We start from the raw sequence: 16,292 nt of genomic DNA on the forward strand, positions 1-16,292 counted from the left end.
AGGCCTCAGACTGATCTCCTCAGGCCTCAGACTGATCTCCTCATGCCACAGACTGATCTCCTCAGGCCTCAGATTGATCTCCTCATGCCACAGACTGATCTCCTCAGGCCTCAGACTGATCTCCTCATGCCACAGACTGATCTCCTCAGGCCTCAGACTGATCTCCTCAGGCCACAGACTGATCTCCTCATGCCACAGACTGATCTCCTCAGGCCACAGACTGATCTCCTCATGCCACAGACTGATCTCCTCATGCCTCAGACTGATCTCCTCAGGCCACAGACTGATCTCCTCAGGCCACAGACTGATCTCCTCATGCCTCAGACTGATCTCCTCAGGCCACAGACTGATCTCCTCATGCCACAGACTGATCTCCTCATGCCACAGACTGATCTCCTCAGGCCACAGACTGATCTCCTCAGGCCACAGACTGATCTCCTCATGCCACAGACTGATCTCCTCAGGCCACAGACTGATCTCCTCAGGCCACAGACTGATCTCCTCAGGCCACAGACTGATCTCCTCAGGCCACAGACTGATCTCCTCATGCCTCAGACTGATCTCCTCATGCCTCAGACTGATCTCCTCAGGCCACAGACTGATCTCCTCATGCCTCAGACTGATCTCCTCATGCCTCAGACTGATCTCCTCAGGCCACAGACTGATCTCCTCAGGCCACAGACTGATCTCCTCATGCCTCAGACTGATCTCCTCATGCCTCAGACTGATCTCCTCAGGCCACAGACTGATCTCCTCAGGCCACAGACTCTCATGCCTCAGACTGATCTCCTCAGGCCACAGACTGATCTCCTCATGCCTCAGACTGATCTCCTCAGGCCACAGACTGATCTCCTCAGGCCACAGACTCTCAGGCCACAGACTGATCTCCTCATGCCTCAGACTGATCTCCTCAGGCCACAGACTGATCTCCTCAGGCCACAGACTCTCAGGCCACAGACTGATCTCCTCATGCCTCAGACTGATCTCCTCAGGCCACAGACTGATCTCCTCATGCCACAGACTGATCTCCTCATGCCTCAGACTGATCTCCTCATGCCTCAGACTGATCTCCTCAGGCCACAGACTGATCTCCTCAGGCCACAGACTGATCTCCTCAGGCCACAGACTGATCTCCTCATGCCTCAGACTGATCTCCTCATGCCTCAGACTGATCTCCTCAGGCCACAGACTGATCTCCTCAGGCCACAGACTGATCTCCTCAGGCCACAGACTGATCTCCTCAGGCCACAGACTGATCTCCTCATGCCTCAGACTGATCTCCTCAGGCCACAGACTGATCTCCTCAGGCCACAGACTGATCTCCTCAGGCCACAGACTGATCTCCTCATGCCACAGACTGATCTCCTCAGGCCACAGACTGATCTCCTCAGGCCACAGACTGATCTCCTCAGGCCACAGACTGATCTCCTCAGGCCACAGACTGATCTCCTCATGCCTCAGACTGATCTCCTCATGCCACAGACTGATCTCCTCAGGCCTCAGACTGATCTCCTCAGGCCACAGACTGATCTCCTCATGCCGCATCGCTGCAGTAATTCAGGCAAAAGGAGCCGCAACTAAGCATTGAGTGCTGGATATGCTCATACTTTTCAGTTGGCCAAGATTTCTAAAAATCCTTTCTTTGTATTGGTCTTAAGTAATATTCAAATTTTCTGAAATACTGAATTTGGGATTTTCCTTAGTTGTCAGTTATAATCATCAAAATTTAACAAAAAATAAACATTTGAAATATATCAGTCTGTGTGTAATGAATGAATATAATATACAAGTTTCACTTTTTGAATGGAATAAGTGAAATAAATCAACTTTTTGATGATATTCTAATTATTTGACCAGCACCTGTATAGTCATCCCTCAACTCTGTCCCTAGACACTCTTGCAGCATCCCTTCACCACTCCTCACTCTTGGCTGCGTCCCATCCCACTTCAGGATGGGGGGAGTACTCTGAGTTCGGGCCAAATTCAGAGCTCGGAACCCTTCCCTTGGACAGCACGCCAAATATAGGGCATACTTTATCTGATTACATGTACATGTGAACTCGTGACATTGTATATTGATAAATTATTCATCTGCTTAATGATTTAGTGCACTATTACTGGTCTGGATTATATAACAGCAGTGTCTGACAGCAGAATGCTACATCGTAGTGAAATTAAAACCATTTCCTAGTCAAATTTGAAAGATGTCTTAGTTTTACCATAACTATCATCTGTCAATCACAAGTTTTGTGACGCCTGCCTTTACATGCACATGAACTTTAATGTCATCCCATTCTTAATCTGTAGGGTTTAATATGGAGTTGGCCCACCCTTTACAGCTCTAACAGCTTCAGCTCTTCTGGGAAGGCTTTCCTCAAGGTTTAGGAGTGTGTTTATGGGGATTTTTGACCATTCTTCTAGAAGCGCATTTGTGAGGTCCGGCACTGATGTTGGACGAGAAGGCCTGGCTCTCAGTCTCCGCTCTAATTCATCCCAAACAACTTTACAGCTCAAATAATACACATTTATAATATTATACCACAAGAAATAATGTAAGCACTTTTATAAAGCTATACACTTCACATTTCAGCTCGTTTCTGTTTGTGGCAATCAATATGCCATAAATGCTGTCCTTTGAACATAATTTGTATTGAACCCAGAATATTATTTTAATAATACATCAGTTGAGCAGGATTGTGAATGACCCTTGCTCCACTTTCTGCAGACCGCCAGGAGCACTGACACAAATTTTAGTAGTGAAAAAAGATCTAGAATACAAACAGTGGATTCCTATGGGCATATTCACATCACGGCTGAACTTTTCACACCAACATTCTTGGGTCTGTGAATACGAACGGCCAGGACCTGTGTAGGACCCATCAAACTGCACTCATCTAAATTTACCAGTGAAACTCACAATGCTATTTGTTATATATTAATATGTGAAAATATAAAGCTTAACCCCTTAAACTTCAACAACTCATTCTACACAGGGAATCAAACAAACTAAACCAAATCATACAGTGGGCTCCACAAATATTGGCACCCTGAGTACAAAACTACAGCAAAACTGACTATGATTTTTTTGTGTGCAATTTCTCCTCTTATGCCCGGTACACATTGTATGATTTTGGATTGTTCAAGACGAAAGATGACCATCGTGGCTCCTAAACGGCGGTTCTACATCATACAGTTAAAGATAAAGTTAAATGCAAAATAATATGTATATGTTCCACAATTATAGGAAACCCATACAAATTCCATGAGTAAAAATCTACCTGAAGTACATTCCCATTCATATGGCATTTTTTAAGTTTACCATAGTGATCACTATGAGACACTTGAGTGATAAGTCATGACTTCCTGTTTCACTGGGCTCTAAATATGAAGTGACACAGACCAACTTCCTATAGTCGTCCATCACTGTGGGAAAGACCTGAGAATACAGCCATGATGTGTGACAGAAGGCTGAACAAATCATGAAATGGCTATAAGATCGTACACTCTCAAAAAAAAAAAAAAAAATTGTACCTTTACACAAGTGGCACAAGTAAATTGTAAATTGTACAAGTGTCCGTCACTGGGGTTGTACCCTTAAGGGTACATTTTTGTACCTCTAAGTCAGGGGTAGGCAAGTTCAGTCCTAGAGAGCTGATGTCCTGCAGAGTTTAGCTCCAACCCTACTAACCCACCACAGTATAAAACTCATGGCTCCCAGCATGCATTGCAGCATTAAGTATGTCACCATTGTTGAGATTCATATGCTGACTCTTGATATCTGTGTGCGTGTAAACTTTTTTCCCCCTAGAATGTATTTAAAATCCAAACTCAGAATGCCTGATCTGTGGAAAGAAAGTTTTGTTGGTGAACATTATTTATGAATATTTTAGTCAGTGATGAAAATTTTTCTCATGATAATTTTTATTAATGGCTTATTTTGATTTGAACAGATTATGTGTTTTGTTAACACTGTAACAAAAACCACAAACTCAAATAAAAAGCCAAGAATCAAACTGCCCAACTAAAGGAAACACTGATCACCATAATGATGACCATTAACACATGTTCAATAAAACATCAACATCTAAACCTCTGTTAATTCTCAAAAAGAGCTTCTATAGATGTATTTCAGGGTTGGAGCCAAACTCTACAGGACATCGGCTCACTAGGACCGAACTTGCCTGACCCTGCTCTAAGTAGAGGAAAACAATGGCAGAATTGTACCAATTGTGTACCTTTTAAAGGTTATGTTTTGTTCCCCAAGGAACAAAATTGTACCTCCACTGTACCTTTTTTCTCAGAGTGTAATTGAATAGTTTAATTTGTTTCTTTCACCTATTTGACTTTAATTAAACGATTTTTGTGAATATTTCGTATGAAAGACTAAGAGGAGAAATTGCAAAATCTAATTTTCATGGTCAGATTTGCTCATATTTACCATGTTTATGTACAGTTTATTCACTTTCTGGTTTTGCTGCACATCAGATGAACTCACCTGATTCAGAAAGATCACGCAAGGAGCTGCTGAGTGCACTGCGCTTCAGTCCCTCTCCCATGGCGTACGTGTCATCCAGACTAGTGCGGCCCATGGAGCCATTTCCCGTCTCTTTCTTTAGGCCAGACATGCTCTGAGACATACTGGGCCTGACCAGCCCTTTCTGCTTCTCCAGCTCGGCTACAGACATCAACAAACACACACATGTCATACACAGAGCATACACTTCCACATGGGCACCGAGAAAGAGCTGTTTGCTTTAGCGGATAGTCATGCCTCAAAATCATCTTCCCATACAAATCTAAACAACCCTGGCATGTCCATCAGAAATGAAGGCAACAACAACAAAGTTAGTGTAACACGTTCACTACAAAAACATATCATTGCAATGAAATATTTGAGTCGAAGCCAAGCTAGAAATTAGGATGAATGTAAAAAATGAATTGCGATCAGATATTCATCCAGGAGCCACGACGCATATCTGATTGATTTTCACATTTGAAACACAGTGGAACGAAGCCTCTTACAATCAAACATGCAAATGACATTGAGTATGATTGGATGGCCTCGACGCATGTGAAACGAGTAACGACATTCCATCAAAGCAGAAAATATGTTACTGTGGACAGTCTTATGTTAATGAGCCCCTGGCTCTTCTCTATTTAATCCTAACAAATATAATTGTGCATCTGTTCGTACTCTCTGTAAAGAGCCAGATGCTCAGAGATGTCTGAAATCTGCAGGGGCCGCTCACAAAACCTAGTCTGGAAAAGGTGAGGATCAGGAAGAATAAAGGTCTGTTTACACTCTATCCGGTACTTTTCCATTTCCTGGACTTCAGCGATGGATTCTCGCAGGTCGCTGGTGAATTTCTTGCGGTCCTGAATGTTGGGAGCATTGAAATTGATCAGGACTTTGAAGTCAGCACCCGGAATGGCTGAAGTCAGCCGGATACCATTGGGATAGTCTGAGAAATATAAGAAAACATAATTTTACTAAAAAAGAAAAACATATATCAATGATATATTTATACATAGACTCTTATGGTACACGCATACAGGGCCGAGAGTGCCATGAAATGAAGGAATAAAATATCATTATTTTTTATTAATGGATTAGGTCACTTTTAAATAAACTTTTGCTGATAATTTCCTCACCCCCATGTCACCCAAGATGTCCATGTCTTTCTTTCTGCAGTCGAAAAGAAATTAAGGTTTTGGATGAAAACAGTCCAGGGGTTTTCTCCATATAATGGACTTCAATGGGACCCAAACGGTTCAAATGACAGTTTCAGTGCAGCTTCAAAGGGCTTTAAACGACACCAGATGATGAATAAGGCTCTTATCTAGCCAAACCATCAGTTTCTGAGAGAAACCCAGCAGTATTTATGCTATTATTTTACCTCTTAACAGACGAACGTGATCATCTCTGAGCTCCACCATAACTTCCGGCAAGTAAGGTCAAATTAGATTGTGGTCATAGATGTATACGTAGATGCCTCATTAGCGACTGCACGGATCAGTAGAATGAGGCATCTACTATCGATATATCTATGATCACAATCTAATTTGACCTCACTTTCTGGAAGTTATGGCGGAGCTCAGAGATGATCACGTTCGTCTGTTAAGAGGTAAAATAATAGCATAAATACTGCTGGGTTTCTCTCAGAAGCTGATGGTTTGGCTAGATCAGACCCTTATTCATCATCTGGTGTCGTTTAAAGCCCTTTGAAGCTGCACTGAAACTGTCATTTGAACCGTTTGGAGCCCATTGAAGTCCATTATATGGAGAAAAACCCTGGACTGTTTTCATCCAAAACCTTAATTTCTTTTCGACTGCAGACAGAAAGACATGGACATCTTGGATGACATGGGGGTGAGTGAATTATCAGCAAAAGTTTATTTAAAAGTGAACTAATCCTTTAAGCCAAAAACAAAAATGTCAATAAATCACTGAATTAAACTACATAAATGTATCACATACAGTCTCCATGCTGCAGAAACTAGACTTGTTGTTTATCTATCTGTGATTTATGTATTGACAATAATGCATTGATAACTGATTCCTTCTTTAAATGACAAGCGTTTGTTGTATTTCATATTAATTTCTGATTGCGTATATATTTCTTACACTGGTTCTCAAAGAGCATCACTTGCATCCCGCACAAAGAGAAAGATTGCCTGAAACTATATGTCACTGAATTCTTCTTCTTTTGGAAGATCTTGGTAACCTGTCACAAAAATGCAACAATCACAGTGGTCAGTGGCCGCATCAGCACATCTGTTGATATCTGTACATTACAGAACGTATTATCTTTAATACACATGGTGATGTCATTTGTTATGCGTTCTCTCACCACCAGGAGGTCATTAAACAGGAAGATCTCCCGCTGATGCTGCCCGAGTTTTTGCAGTCGGTTTGGATCTGGGACCTCAAACAGTCTGCAGTAGCACACGAGCCTGCGATGAGCCTGCGACAGCACCTGCCACACACACACACACACACACACACACACACACACACACACACACACACACACACACACGTTGGTTGGTTGCTCTGTCACGGTGGGGACATTCCACAGATGTTTCTTTGTTTTTATACTGAACTATAATATTTGATATGCCCTTACTGTAAACGCAACCCACAGACAAACTGTGTTTTTGCATTTTTAAAGAAGTGAACTATTTTTATTAAGCCATTATTTTCATAAGGACTGTTGGCTACTCACCAAAATGTAGCTAATTTCACACACACCTACACATCACGCACACACTAACCCTACCCCTAAACCTACAGATCACACACAACTTTCTTTCATATGATTTATATGATATGATTTCAGATATTGCCATCTTTGTGGGGACATTTTGTCTCCATAACATAGGTTTTACCAGGACCACACACACTCACACACACACATCATGAAGTATACTTACACATCCAAGGCCATGGTGAAGCGATCCCATCTGTAATGCAAGAGATATATTGGTGAATCACGCAATTCACTGTTCATGATTCAAAATTGTTGTATCAGAATTGTTGAGAAATGGTAAACTCTCATTATCTTCATTAATTACATGGACAGTATCTGGGGATTCTGTATCTGGGGAAGTCTGTATCTTTTAGCAACCTTTAGTGCAGTTTCATGGACTCCAGAGAGCAGCATTATGATAAACGTAGAGTGCGATAAACTTACTTGCTTCTTGCCCACAATGAGTTTCTCCACCTTCTGCACCTGAGACACATGGTCATCATTTGTTTTGAGCTCCTTCTTTTGGATCCGCTCGTAAATCCCAACCAGCATCTCCCGAGGGATGTCCTCTCCATCATCAACCCCTTTCAACATACACATACAAGGCACACATTACAGCTACTAAATTAGCATGTCATGTCGACTCTTCTGTGATCATGTATCAAGTCCAACTGAGCCATGGACTCATCCTTGACGGATGCGATTTACGGATGTGAATGTCAGCTCATTTAATAGTGTGTTTCAATCCAAACCTCGTAGATTCTTGATGAAGTCCTCAAGCTTCATCTTGCGTTCCAGCTTGACGTTGGGGCTGTACATGTCTGTGTTGAGGAGGATGATGGCGAATGCCAGGATGAAGATGGTGTCAGGGTTTCGGAACTGACGGACCACATCAGCGTTACAGATGCAGTAACGCTGGCTAAACAAAGACACATCACAGAACAGTCTATCGGATGCAATGAAAATTATCTTCTACAAATAGTGCTGTAGCATTATTGATTATCTTTCTACATTGTTTATTTGTCGTTTCTGAGTTACTTCATGATTTCAGAGATAAATATTGAATGCTTCAGTGTAGTGGATGAATGTTTGGTGATGTGACAGCACCTGTAAGCCTCGATCAGGCGCTCCACCTTCTGTGCCTCCCCCTGAACCCGGATTTGAGCCTGGAATTTCCGCAAAGCTTCATCCAGCTCCATCCCTGAGAAATCCAGCTCATCCACCACACAGCTGCAACAGACACACATGACTTCAAATGCCTGTGGCATACAACTATTGGCACTTTGCAGGAACAGGGTACAAAAAAAAAACATAATATAAGGTTTTAAAAAAATCTAATAACACAATGGGTAGCAAAAGCGTATGGAGTAGAAAGAAAATGCAAATACTTACTCTAAAACATCCCTATTGAACTGTTTCTGTCTGTTCCCCAGAAATTCCCCAATCATCTGTCTACTCAAGCCTTTCCTCTGCAGCAGGAAGTGGGCCACACCCACGGGCGTGTCGGGAATAAAGCTTCTCTCCGTCAGGTACTGGATTCCCTTCTCTGGCTTTCTGAAAGCAGATGAACAGCGGAAGTTAATGTCTTATCCTACTGAAAACTCAAAATCCGTCTACATCTTAATCAATACTGGACATTACAAAGGAAACCGAAATTCAGTGCAAAACATAATTTTAAAAACAAGAGCTATAAAAGGTATAGAAGAGCTCTTTGTGTGAAAAGTAGCCGAATAATATTGCTAAATACAACAAAAGAAATTATGCTACATCTAACCAGAGACAGCACTTCTGATTCCCTCTAAAAAAAGACAGGTTTTATTTGTTGAGCTGCGCTAACAACTAAACACCTTACACACACACACACACACACACACACACACACACACACACACACACACACACACACACACAAGTACTCAAGCATGTTTCCATCTTGATTTCTGTCATTATTTGTACAATGGAAACATTCTCAGTCCTTGACTTACTACTGAAATAATCAACAGGATACTTGAAGTTCATTGAGAAATTTGACTGCAAAAATATGTAAAAATGTTTATTTTTTATCTTTTAAAGGTATAGTATGTCGTTTCTGTGACTCTAGTGACACTTAGCAGAATAACAAATATTTTGCAAACGCCCCTTTAGCGCTTCCCCCGACTCAACATCACTATCACAGCTCTCACGGGAGATTGTGAAGGCAATGAAAGGTCCAACATATTAGGAATACTTTTTGCTGAATTGCTATGTGTCATGAATAACTACACGCTGTCTCGCTTATAATAAACCCACCCAACGTATCCGCACCTGGTACATATGTTCACAGTAAACACACAAGAGTGGCGAATCAACGAGTCACCATGGAAACTGATGCTTCTTCTTCTTTTGTTTAATGTTGATTTACATTCTTATGGTGCATTCACACCGGACACGATTCGCGCGAGTGATTTACATGTTAAGTCAATGCAGAGACGCAAATGACATTCTGCCGCGCGATTCACGCGATTGAGGCGGCGCGAACGACGCGAATTGAGCGTTTTGAACGTGCGAATCACTCAAGTTGAAAAATCTGAACTTTGGCGGATATTTCGCGCCGCGTTAACCAATCAGGAGCTTGCTCTAGTAGTGACAACAATGAGGGGAAAATCTGTATATTAATATCTGGTTCAGACAATATGATTATCACTGTGATAACATTAAATGACATGAAACACAACGCAGTCTCTTTTTGTTAAATGCAAGTTTATGTATGATCAATAATACAAAAGTATACGTAATGTATAACAAGCTATACATGAAATAAAGCAAACAATGCAGTCAAACATTCAAAGTCAGTGCTAGTAGGCTAACGTTACAACTGCAACGTACAGTTATAGCCTAAAAATATAAAGTAATGAAACTTATCTTTGCCCTCAGCCTAAACGATTTGCCAGGGAACAAATTATAGATCCATGAGACCAAATATCGGCCGTTACAAGACGAATTATAGCTCGAGACGCCACAGAGACATCAGAGCCAGCGGCAGAAGGACTGGCTGAGGAAAGGTTGCCCTCGCTGGCTTTGACGTGCGCTGACCGCCGCTGTCTGCTGGAGCTCACAACTCCGAAAACGGCAGATCACATGTTCAAATAGGCACTCTTTATATAAATAAACCACAGATTTGAGCTTTAAACAACTACATTATCGACTGAAAAAGTCTTAAAACTACGTTTTGTCACACATTAACAGTAGATTTTAACAAAAAAAAGACATGTAAACACAGCCCATGTCAGCCATTTCTCAACGAGACGAGCTGCTGGCGGAAGCCCCGCCCATTACGCGAATTCGCGTCTGTTGTGCAGTGAATTTCACGCGCGATTCACGCGAGTAAACTCAAAATGTACACGCGTCCACCTTTGCGCGAATCGCATCCGGTGTGAACGCCACATTAGTCCATCATTATGCAATCATTATTCAATCTTTTTATTTAATCTTTAATCACTGTAAATAATTATGATATTTTGTTTGTTTGATGCTAATTATCTAATAAAAAATAAATATTGATTAAACTAACTATGCTTTGGTTTTGTTTAGATAAGTTTCAGTGTGTTTTGGTTTAGTTTTCCCTGTTTCCCCTCACACCCTGCGCAGAGTCTATGCCAGAGCCCACTGCAGACACAAAGCCCGAGCCCAATGGAGTGTCTGACCAAGAGTGTGAGCCGGCTACATTTTCTGCGCCAGTGAGTGTGCCCGTAGAGTTCAGGAGGATGGAATGGAGCTGTGCCTACACTCCCAGCTCCTCTCTCCCTTGGCTCCACCTGCGACTATCGTCCTTACGGCTCCACAGGGCTCCCACATCTCTGGCTCTGCCTTGGTCAAGTTATCGCTCTGTCGCACTTCTCCCCTCAACCCCTTCAGCTCAGACGGGCTCTTCGACTCCACCTTGGTCCTTAGTCCCACCGATTTCGCCTCTGTCCTCTGGCAGCCTGGCTCCACCTTGAATGCTCAACGTTGTGGCTCTTTCTCTGTCTCCAGCCATAATGGTGTCGCGTGGTCTTCGGCTCCGCCTAGGTGTGTACTTTCATTGGTTCCATCTAAGTATGTCTTCCCCTGGGTCTACCAGCCAAGTCTCCACCATGCCCCCCATCCCTCCTTCGACTCTGCTGTGGCCCTAGTCTGGACTGTGATCTGGGTCCCCGTTTGGCTTCTCCTGGTTTCCTCTCCTCCCTGGCTCTTCCCACCATCACAGATACTGCCATTTCTGTTTACTCGCTGTATCAGCTAGCTTGAGTATTACAATGTCTGCGCCAAAAACATTACTAATGTTATGTTGTTGGATGTACCAACGAACATATGAGCCTCCTTAGACTCCCAGCATCAGAGGCACTGAGAAAACCGTGGGTGAAGTTCATTTTTGAAGGAAATGTGGTCAGTACAACGCTGGATTGGAGAAAAATTTGTTTCTGAAAGATGGGTCAACACCAACGTTTCGTGCTCTAACTTCATATCCTGAACAAGTAAGTATGTCACTTCATATTTCTTGAATGTTTGCAAATTTCCTTTCTAGAGCTTTCTAGAATGCTGGACGGCTAATATGGCTAAAGTTACCATAGTCTCTGACTGTATTCACAGAGACTAGAGCTGTGTCGTTAGTTTTATCCCGAAAACTCTCACCGTCTGCATAATTCATAAATGCACATTTATTATGCAATGTATAGTCAGGTGACAGACTTTTCTTATGTTCCCACACTAGCACCAATACAACAATTTATATAGTAACAATAACATGATGGTAGGTACATGCTAGTCAATGAGTTGAATCAGCGTAACTCCACAGCAACTAACGTTACATACATTTATCCACTAACCATTCAGAAACATCCAGGTGCGTCTAAAAGTGTCAGCCTCTTCCTGAGATCCCCATCGGTATCCAACTCTGGTTCAAACATGTAAGGCTGCATTCCACAACTGGTTATTTCTGACATTTTTGCTGAGTGAGATTGGTTTTATTGTTGACATTGTATGTATCTGAAGCTTGGCACGGGGAGCAGCAGCTCATTTGCATTTAAAGGGACACACGCAAATAGGGACAAATTTGACAAGCTATAATAAATGATCTAGGGGGTATTTTGAGCTGAAACTTCACAGACACATTCTGGGGACACCAGAGATTTATATTACATCTTGTGAAAAGGGGCATAATATGTCTCCTTTAATATTTATATATATATATATATATATATATATATATATATATATATATATATATATATATATATATATATATATATATATATATATATATATATATATATATATATATATATATATATATATATATATATATATATAAAATAGGGCTGTCAAAAGATTAATCGCGATTAATCGCATCCAAAATAAAAGTTTGTGTTTACATAATATATGTGTGTGTGTACTCTGTTAATTATTATTTATATGTAAATACACACACAAGCATGTATATATTTAAGAATTTTTTTTTATTTTTATATATAAAACATTTATATTTATATATATTATAGATTATATAAATTTATATACAGTATATATACATGCAAATATTTCTTAAATATATACATGCATGTGTGTGTATTTATATATAGATAATAATTAACAGAGTACACACACACATATATTATGTAAACACAAACTTTTATTTTGGATGCGATTAATCGCGATTAATTTTTGACAGCCCTAATATATATATATATATTATTATTAATCCCGCATCTCTCCCTGGTATTTAAGCCCTTAGTTTCCTCCATTCTTTGTTCAGCCTTGTTTATGTTAATGTGTATTTGCTGTATCTTTCCCCTAGCGTATTCTCTTTGTTTAATAAATAGTATTTTAATTAATCTTTGAATTGTGTGTTCGTACATGTTACACAGTCTGTGCTTGCAAAGATAATATGGCTATATAAGTTAATTTTTTTTATGTTTAGTCATTATGTTTCCACATTGCTTGAAAGGTAAGATATATCACATATCTATTTTTATTATAGAAATACATTATAGCAGGGGTTTTCAAACTGGGTTCCCAGTGGACTGCAAGGGAGTTCTTAAATAAACAATATCACAATAAGTAAATAAATAATACATCTAATAGTACAGTACTATAACGAGAAGAAAAAGAAACATGATAATGTAACTTAATAGAAATGAAAATATTTCCAAATAATTTTTACAGAATAAATTGGGTCTTTATACACAAAACTATATAGATGCCATAAATGTTAGGATGGGGGTCCATCACACAAGGATGATCATATTTGGGGGTCCTAAAAGACTGAAAACCCCTGCATTAATAGCATAGAAAGCATCCCATTGCAAAAAGAAAACCTTTGAATGCAGATCCACAATGTGTGGGATGAGAATAAAATAAATATAATAAAGATACTAGAATAAAATAAACGGAAATAATATGCACCTCAAAGCAGAGCCCTTCATACCCAGTTCTTCTGGTGATAAAGTGTGTATTTTGTGTATAATGGCATTGAAATACATACTTATTGAAGAGGTTGAGGCCAATGCGGTATTGTCTCTTGCGCATGAGGTCACTGCTGAACGCTGGAGAGTCCCAGCTGTTGCGAGTGTCTTTGTGGTAGGTCTGCTTGCTGAGACTATCTCTAGATGAGGATTCTGAGTTTATTGTGTCAATGGAATTTGAATTGCTGTTGATACTGTCATTGTCTCCATCTGAAAAGTCTGATTCTGACTTGCTCTGTCGGTTGCCGTTGGTGGCCAGATGGCTCTCCACCTGCCGGTGTTTAAGTGGCTCTTCGTCTCGAGAAAGCGAGGGACCTCTTGGAGGTAGTCCATGTGAGATTTGTTTGGGACTGGCCTGTGGTCCTTCTTCGTGAATATTTTGTGGCTGGCCCAACCCATGCTCAGAGCGATGGCTTATATCTGCTGAGCTGTCTCTAGGAGGCTCAATGGTCAACAGGGGTAAGTCCATACAGAGCTGCGGCCCCTGGCCCTCGAGGGACGGAGTGCTCCTGTAGCTAGTGTCCGTGTCCAGCTTGTCATCTTTGGCCTCCATGGACCAGTACTCTTGCGAGGAGCGGACGGACTGTGTGCGCTGCTCAGAGTCAGTGCTGGATGGCTGATTAGTGGAGCAGGAAGGCTGAACCGGTGGAGAGAGCTCCTCTTCATCGATAAAGAGAGTCACATCACAGATCTCATTTAGCTTGTGGTGCTCATCTGGCTGAGGGAGCTCATCTTCCTGCTGCAGGCCCTCTTGACAAACTGCTTGTTCAGGCTGGATCTCTTCTTTGCGTAGACTACGGCAGTTCAGTGCCTCATCAATTGACTCCGCCAATGACTTTACTTGCCTTGAGAAAGTGTCCTCTAGCTCTGTGATTGTATCTGTTAAATCGTTTTGAGGTTCTGGGGCCTCCAAAATAACAGGGACCATCTCTCCGGCCTGCACCATGGCTCCTACTTGGCTGGCATCGTCCAGGAAAGACATTTGCTTCCCCTCAAAAACAGAGCCGTGGACTTTCTCAGATCCTTCAAAGGAAAACTGCATCCTCATGTTGGACAAAAGAATCCTGCGGGACATGCGGTTCTCCGACATACAACTCCTGAGACGTTCAAAGTTCTTGTTCATTTGGTATTGGCGGAAAGCTGTCTGGATGGTGCGTGCAGCATGGCGGGTTATGAAACGGCCTCCGTATTTCCGCTCAAGCATTTCCACCTGGGAAAACCAGGAAATATTTGTTTTAGATGAAATCACAACAAAGTGATTAGGTGTAATTAGGGGGTACAACACATATAAACAATAGTGTTTAGAGTTAAAGGGTTAGTTCACCCAAAAATGAACATTCTGTCATTAATTACTCTCCCTCGTGTCGTTGGACACCCGTCAGACCTCCGTTCATCTTCAGACACAAATGAAGATATTTTAGTGTAAAGCTGATGCTGAGAAAGGCTTCAGATAGGCCTCCATTGGCATTCAGTACATTTACACTCACAAGACCCATAAAAGACACTAAAAACGTCGTTACAAAGTCCATCTCACCACAGTGACTCTACAATAATTTTACGATGCGATGACAATAGTTTTTGTGTGCAAAAAAAAAATCAAAATAACACCTTTATCCAACTTGTTCTTGTCGTGGAGACACACACGGAAGACAAGAACAAGCTGGATAAAGGTGGTATTTTGATTTTTTTTTTGCGCACAAAAACTATTGTCGTCGCATCGTAAAATTATTGTAGAGTCACTGTGGTGAGATGGACTTTGTAACGACGTTTTTAGTGCCTTTTATGGGTCTTGTGAGTGTAAATGTACTGAATGCCAATGGAGGCCTATCTGAAGCCTTTCTCAGCATCAGATTTACACTAAAATATCTTCATTTGTGTCTGAAGATGAACGGAGGTCTGACGGGTGTCCAACCACATGAGGGTGAGGAATTAACGACAGAATTTTCATTTTTGGGTGAACTAACCCTTTAAACGAGATGACATTAGTGATACTCATGACTGCGGAAACTACAAAATGCAGTTATATAGGTTAGGTCAAACTTCTTGTCCATGACACTGTACCTTCTTGTCCTGAAGATCTGTGGAGAGCTCATAGCTTTCAGAGAGGGAGCGTGAGCGTTTGATGGCCTCCTCCTCTGCCTGCTTGCGGAGGATAGATTGAGAGTGTTGTAGTTTGGGTCGCTGAGGGCGCTGTGGGCCTGGTTGGATGCTATGGCTGTACACTGAGCCTTCAAACTGGTCAGGACTCAAGGAAGAACTGTGTGTGACAGGGCCACGGCCATATCCTATGCTGGTGTCCAAGGAAGGGCCAGGCTCACTGTTTTGAACATTCCCCTCCACACTAGACAAGACAGGAAAGCAAAACATGTCATACACATTGACATGGTATAATGGATTTCATTCACTAACAAGGTTTGTAAGGTTCTCATGCAAACGTTCTGCTGGCTCCAGAACATGTGCTTATGTGCAAGCATTTTTTCTGGCAAAATTCTACTAACTATAAGTAGCTTTGTAACAACATGTCAACAAGCAGTCATTAGAGTGTTAGTAGACACTTTATTGT

The 16,292-nt window shown here is 41.5% G+C and overlaps 1 protein-coding gene across 3 annotated transcripts in view; it reads right to left on the minus strand.

Annotated features, from left to right (window-relative positions):
• iqsec1a (IQ motif and Sec7 domain ArfGEF 1a) overlaps positions 1-16,292 on the minus strand; it is a 39,727-nt gene that overhangs the window by 7,718 nt on the left and 15,717 nt on the right. For all 3 annotated transcript variants that reach the window (XM_079803124.1, XM_079803123.1, XM_079803125.1), the window contains exons 2-12: positions 15,791-16,070; positions 13,750-14,939; positions 8,643-8,804; positions 8,358-8,480; positions 8,003-8,169; positions 7,695-7,834; positions 7,435-7,464; positions 6,852-6,977; positions 6,626-6,725; positions 5,301-5,462; positions 4,496-4,675 (exon numbers count right to left, since the gene is read on the minus strand). In XM_079803124.1, the coding sequence (XP_079659250.1) occupies positions 4,496-4,675; positions 5,301-5,462; positions 6,626-6,725; positions 6,852-6,977; positions 7,435-7,464; positions 7,695-7,834; positions 8,003-8,169; positions 8,358-8,480; positions 8,643-8,804; positions 13,750-14,939; positions 15,791-16,070 (2,660 nt within the window). The remainder of the gene's footprint in view (positions 1-4,495; positions 4,676-5,300; positions 5,463-6,625; positions 6,726-6,851; positions 6,978-7,434; positions 7,465-7,694; positions 7,835-8,002; positions 8,170-8,357; positions 8,481-8,642; positions 8,805-13,749; positions 14,940-15,790; positions 16,071-16,292) is intronic.

Source organism: Gobio gobio (genome assembly GCF_949357685.1).
Source record: "Gobio gobio genome assembly, chromosome: 21".
Classification (NCBI taxonomy): domain Eukaryota; kingdom Metazoa; phylum Chordata; class Actinopteri; order Cypriniformes; family Gobionidae; genus Gobio; species Gobio gobio.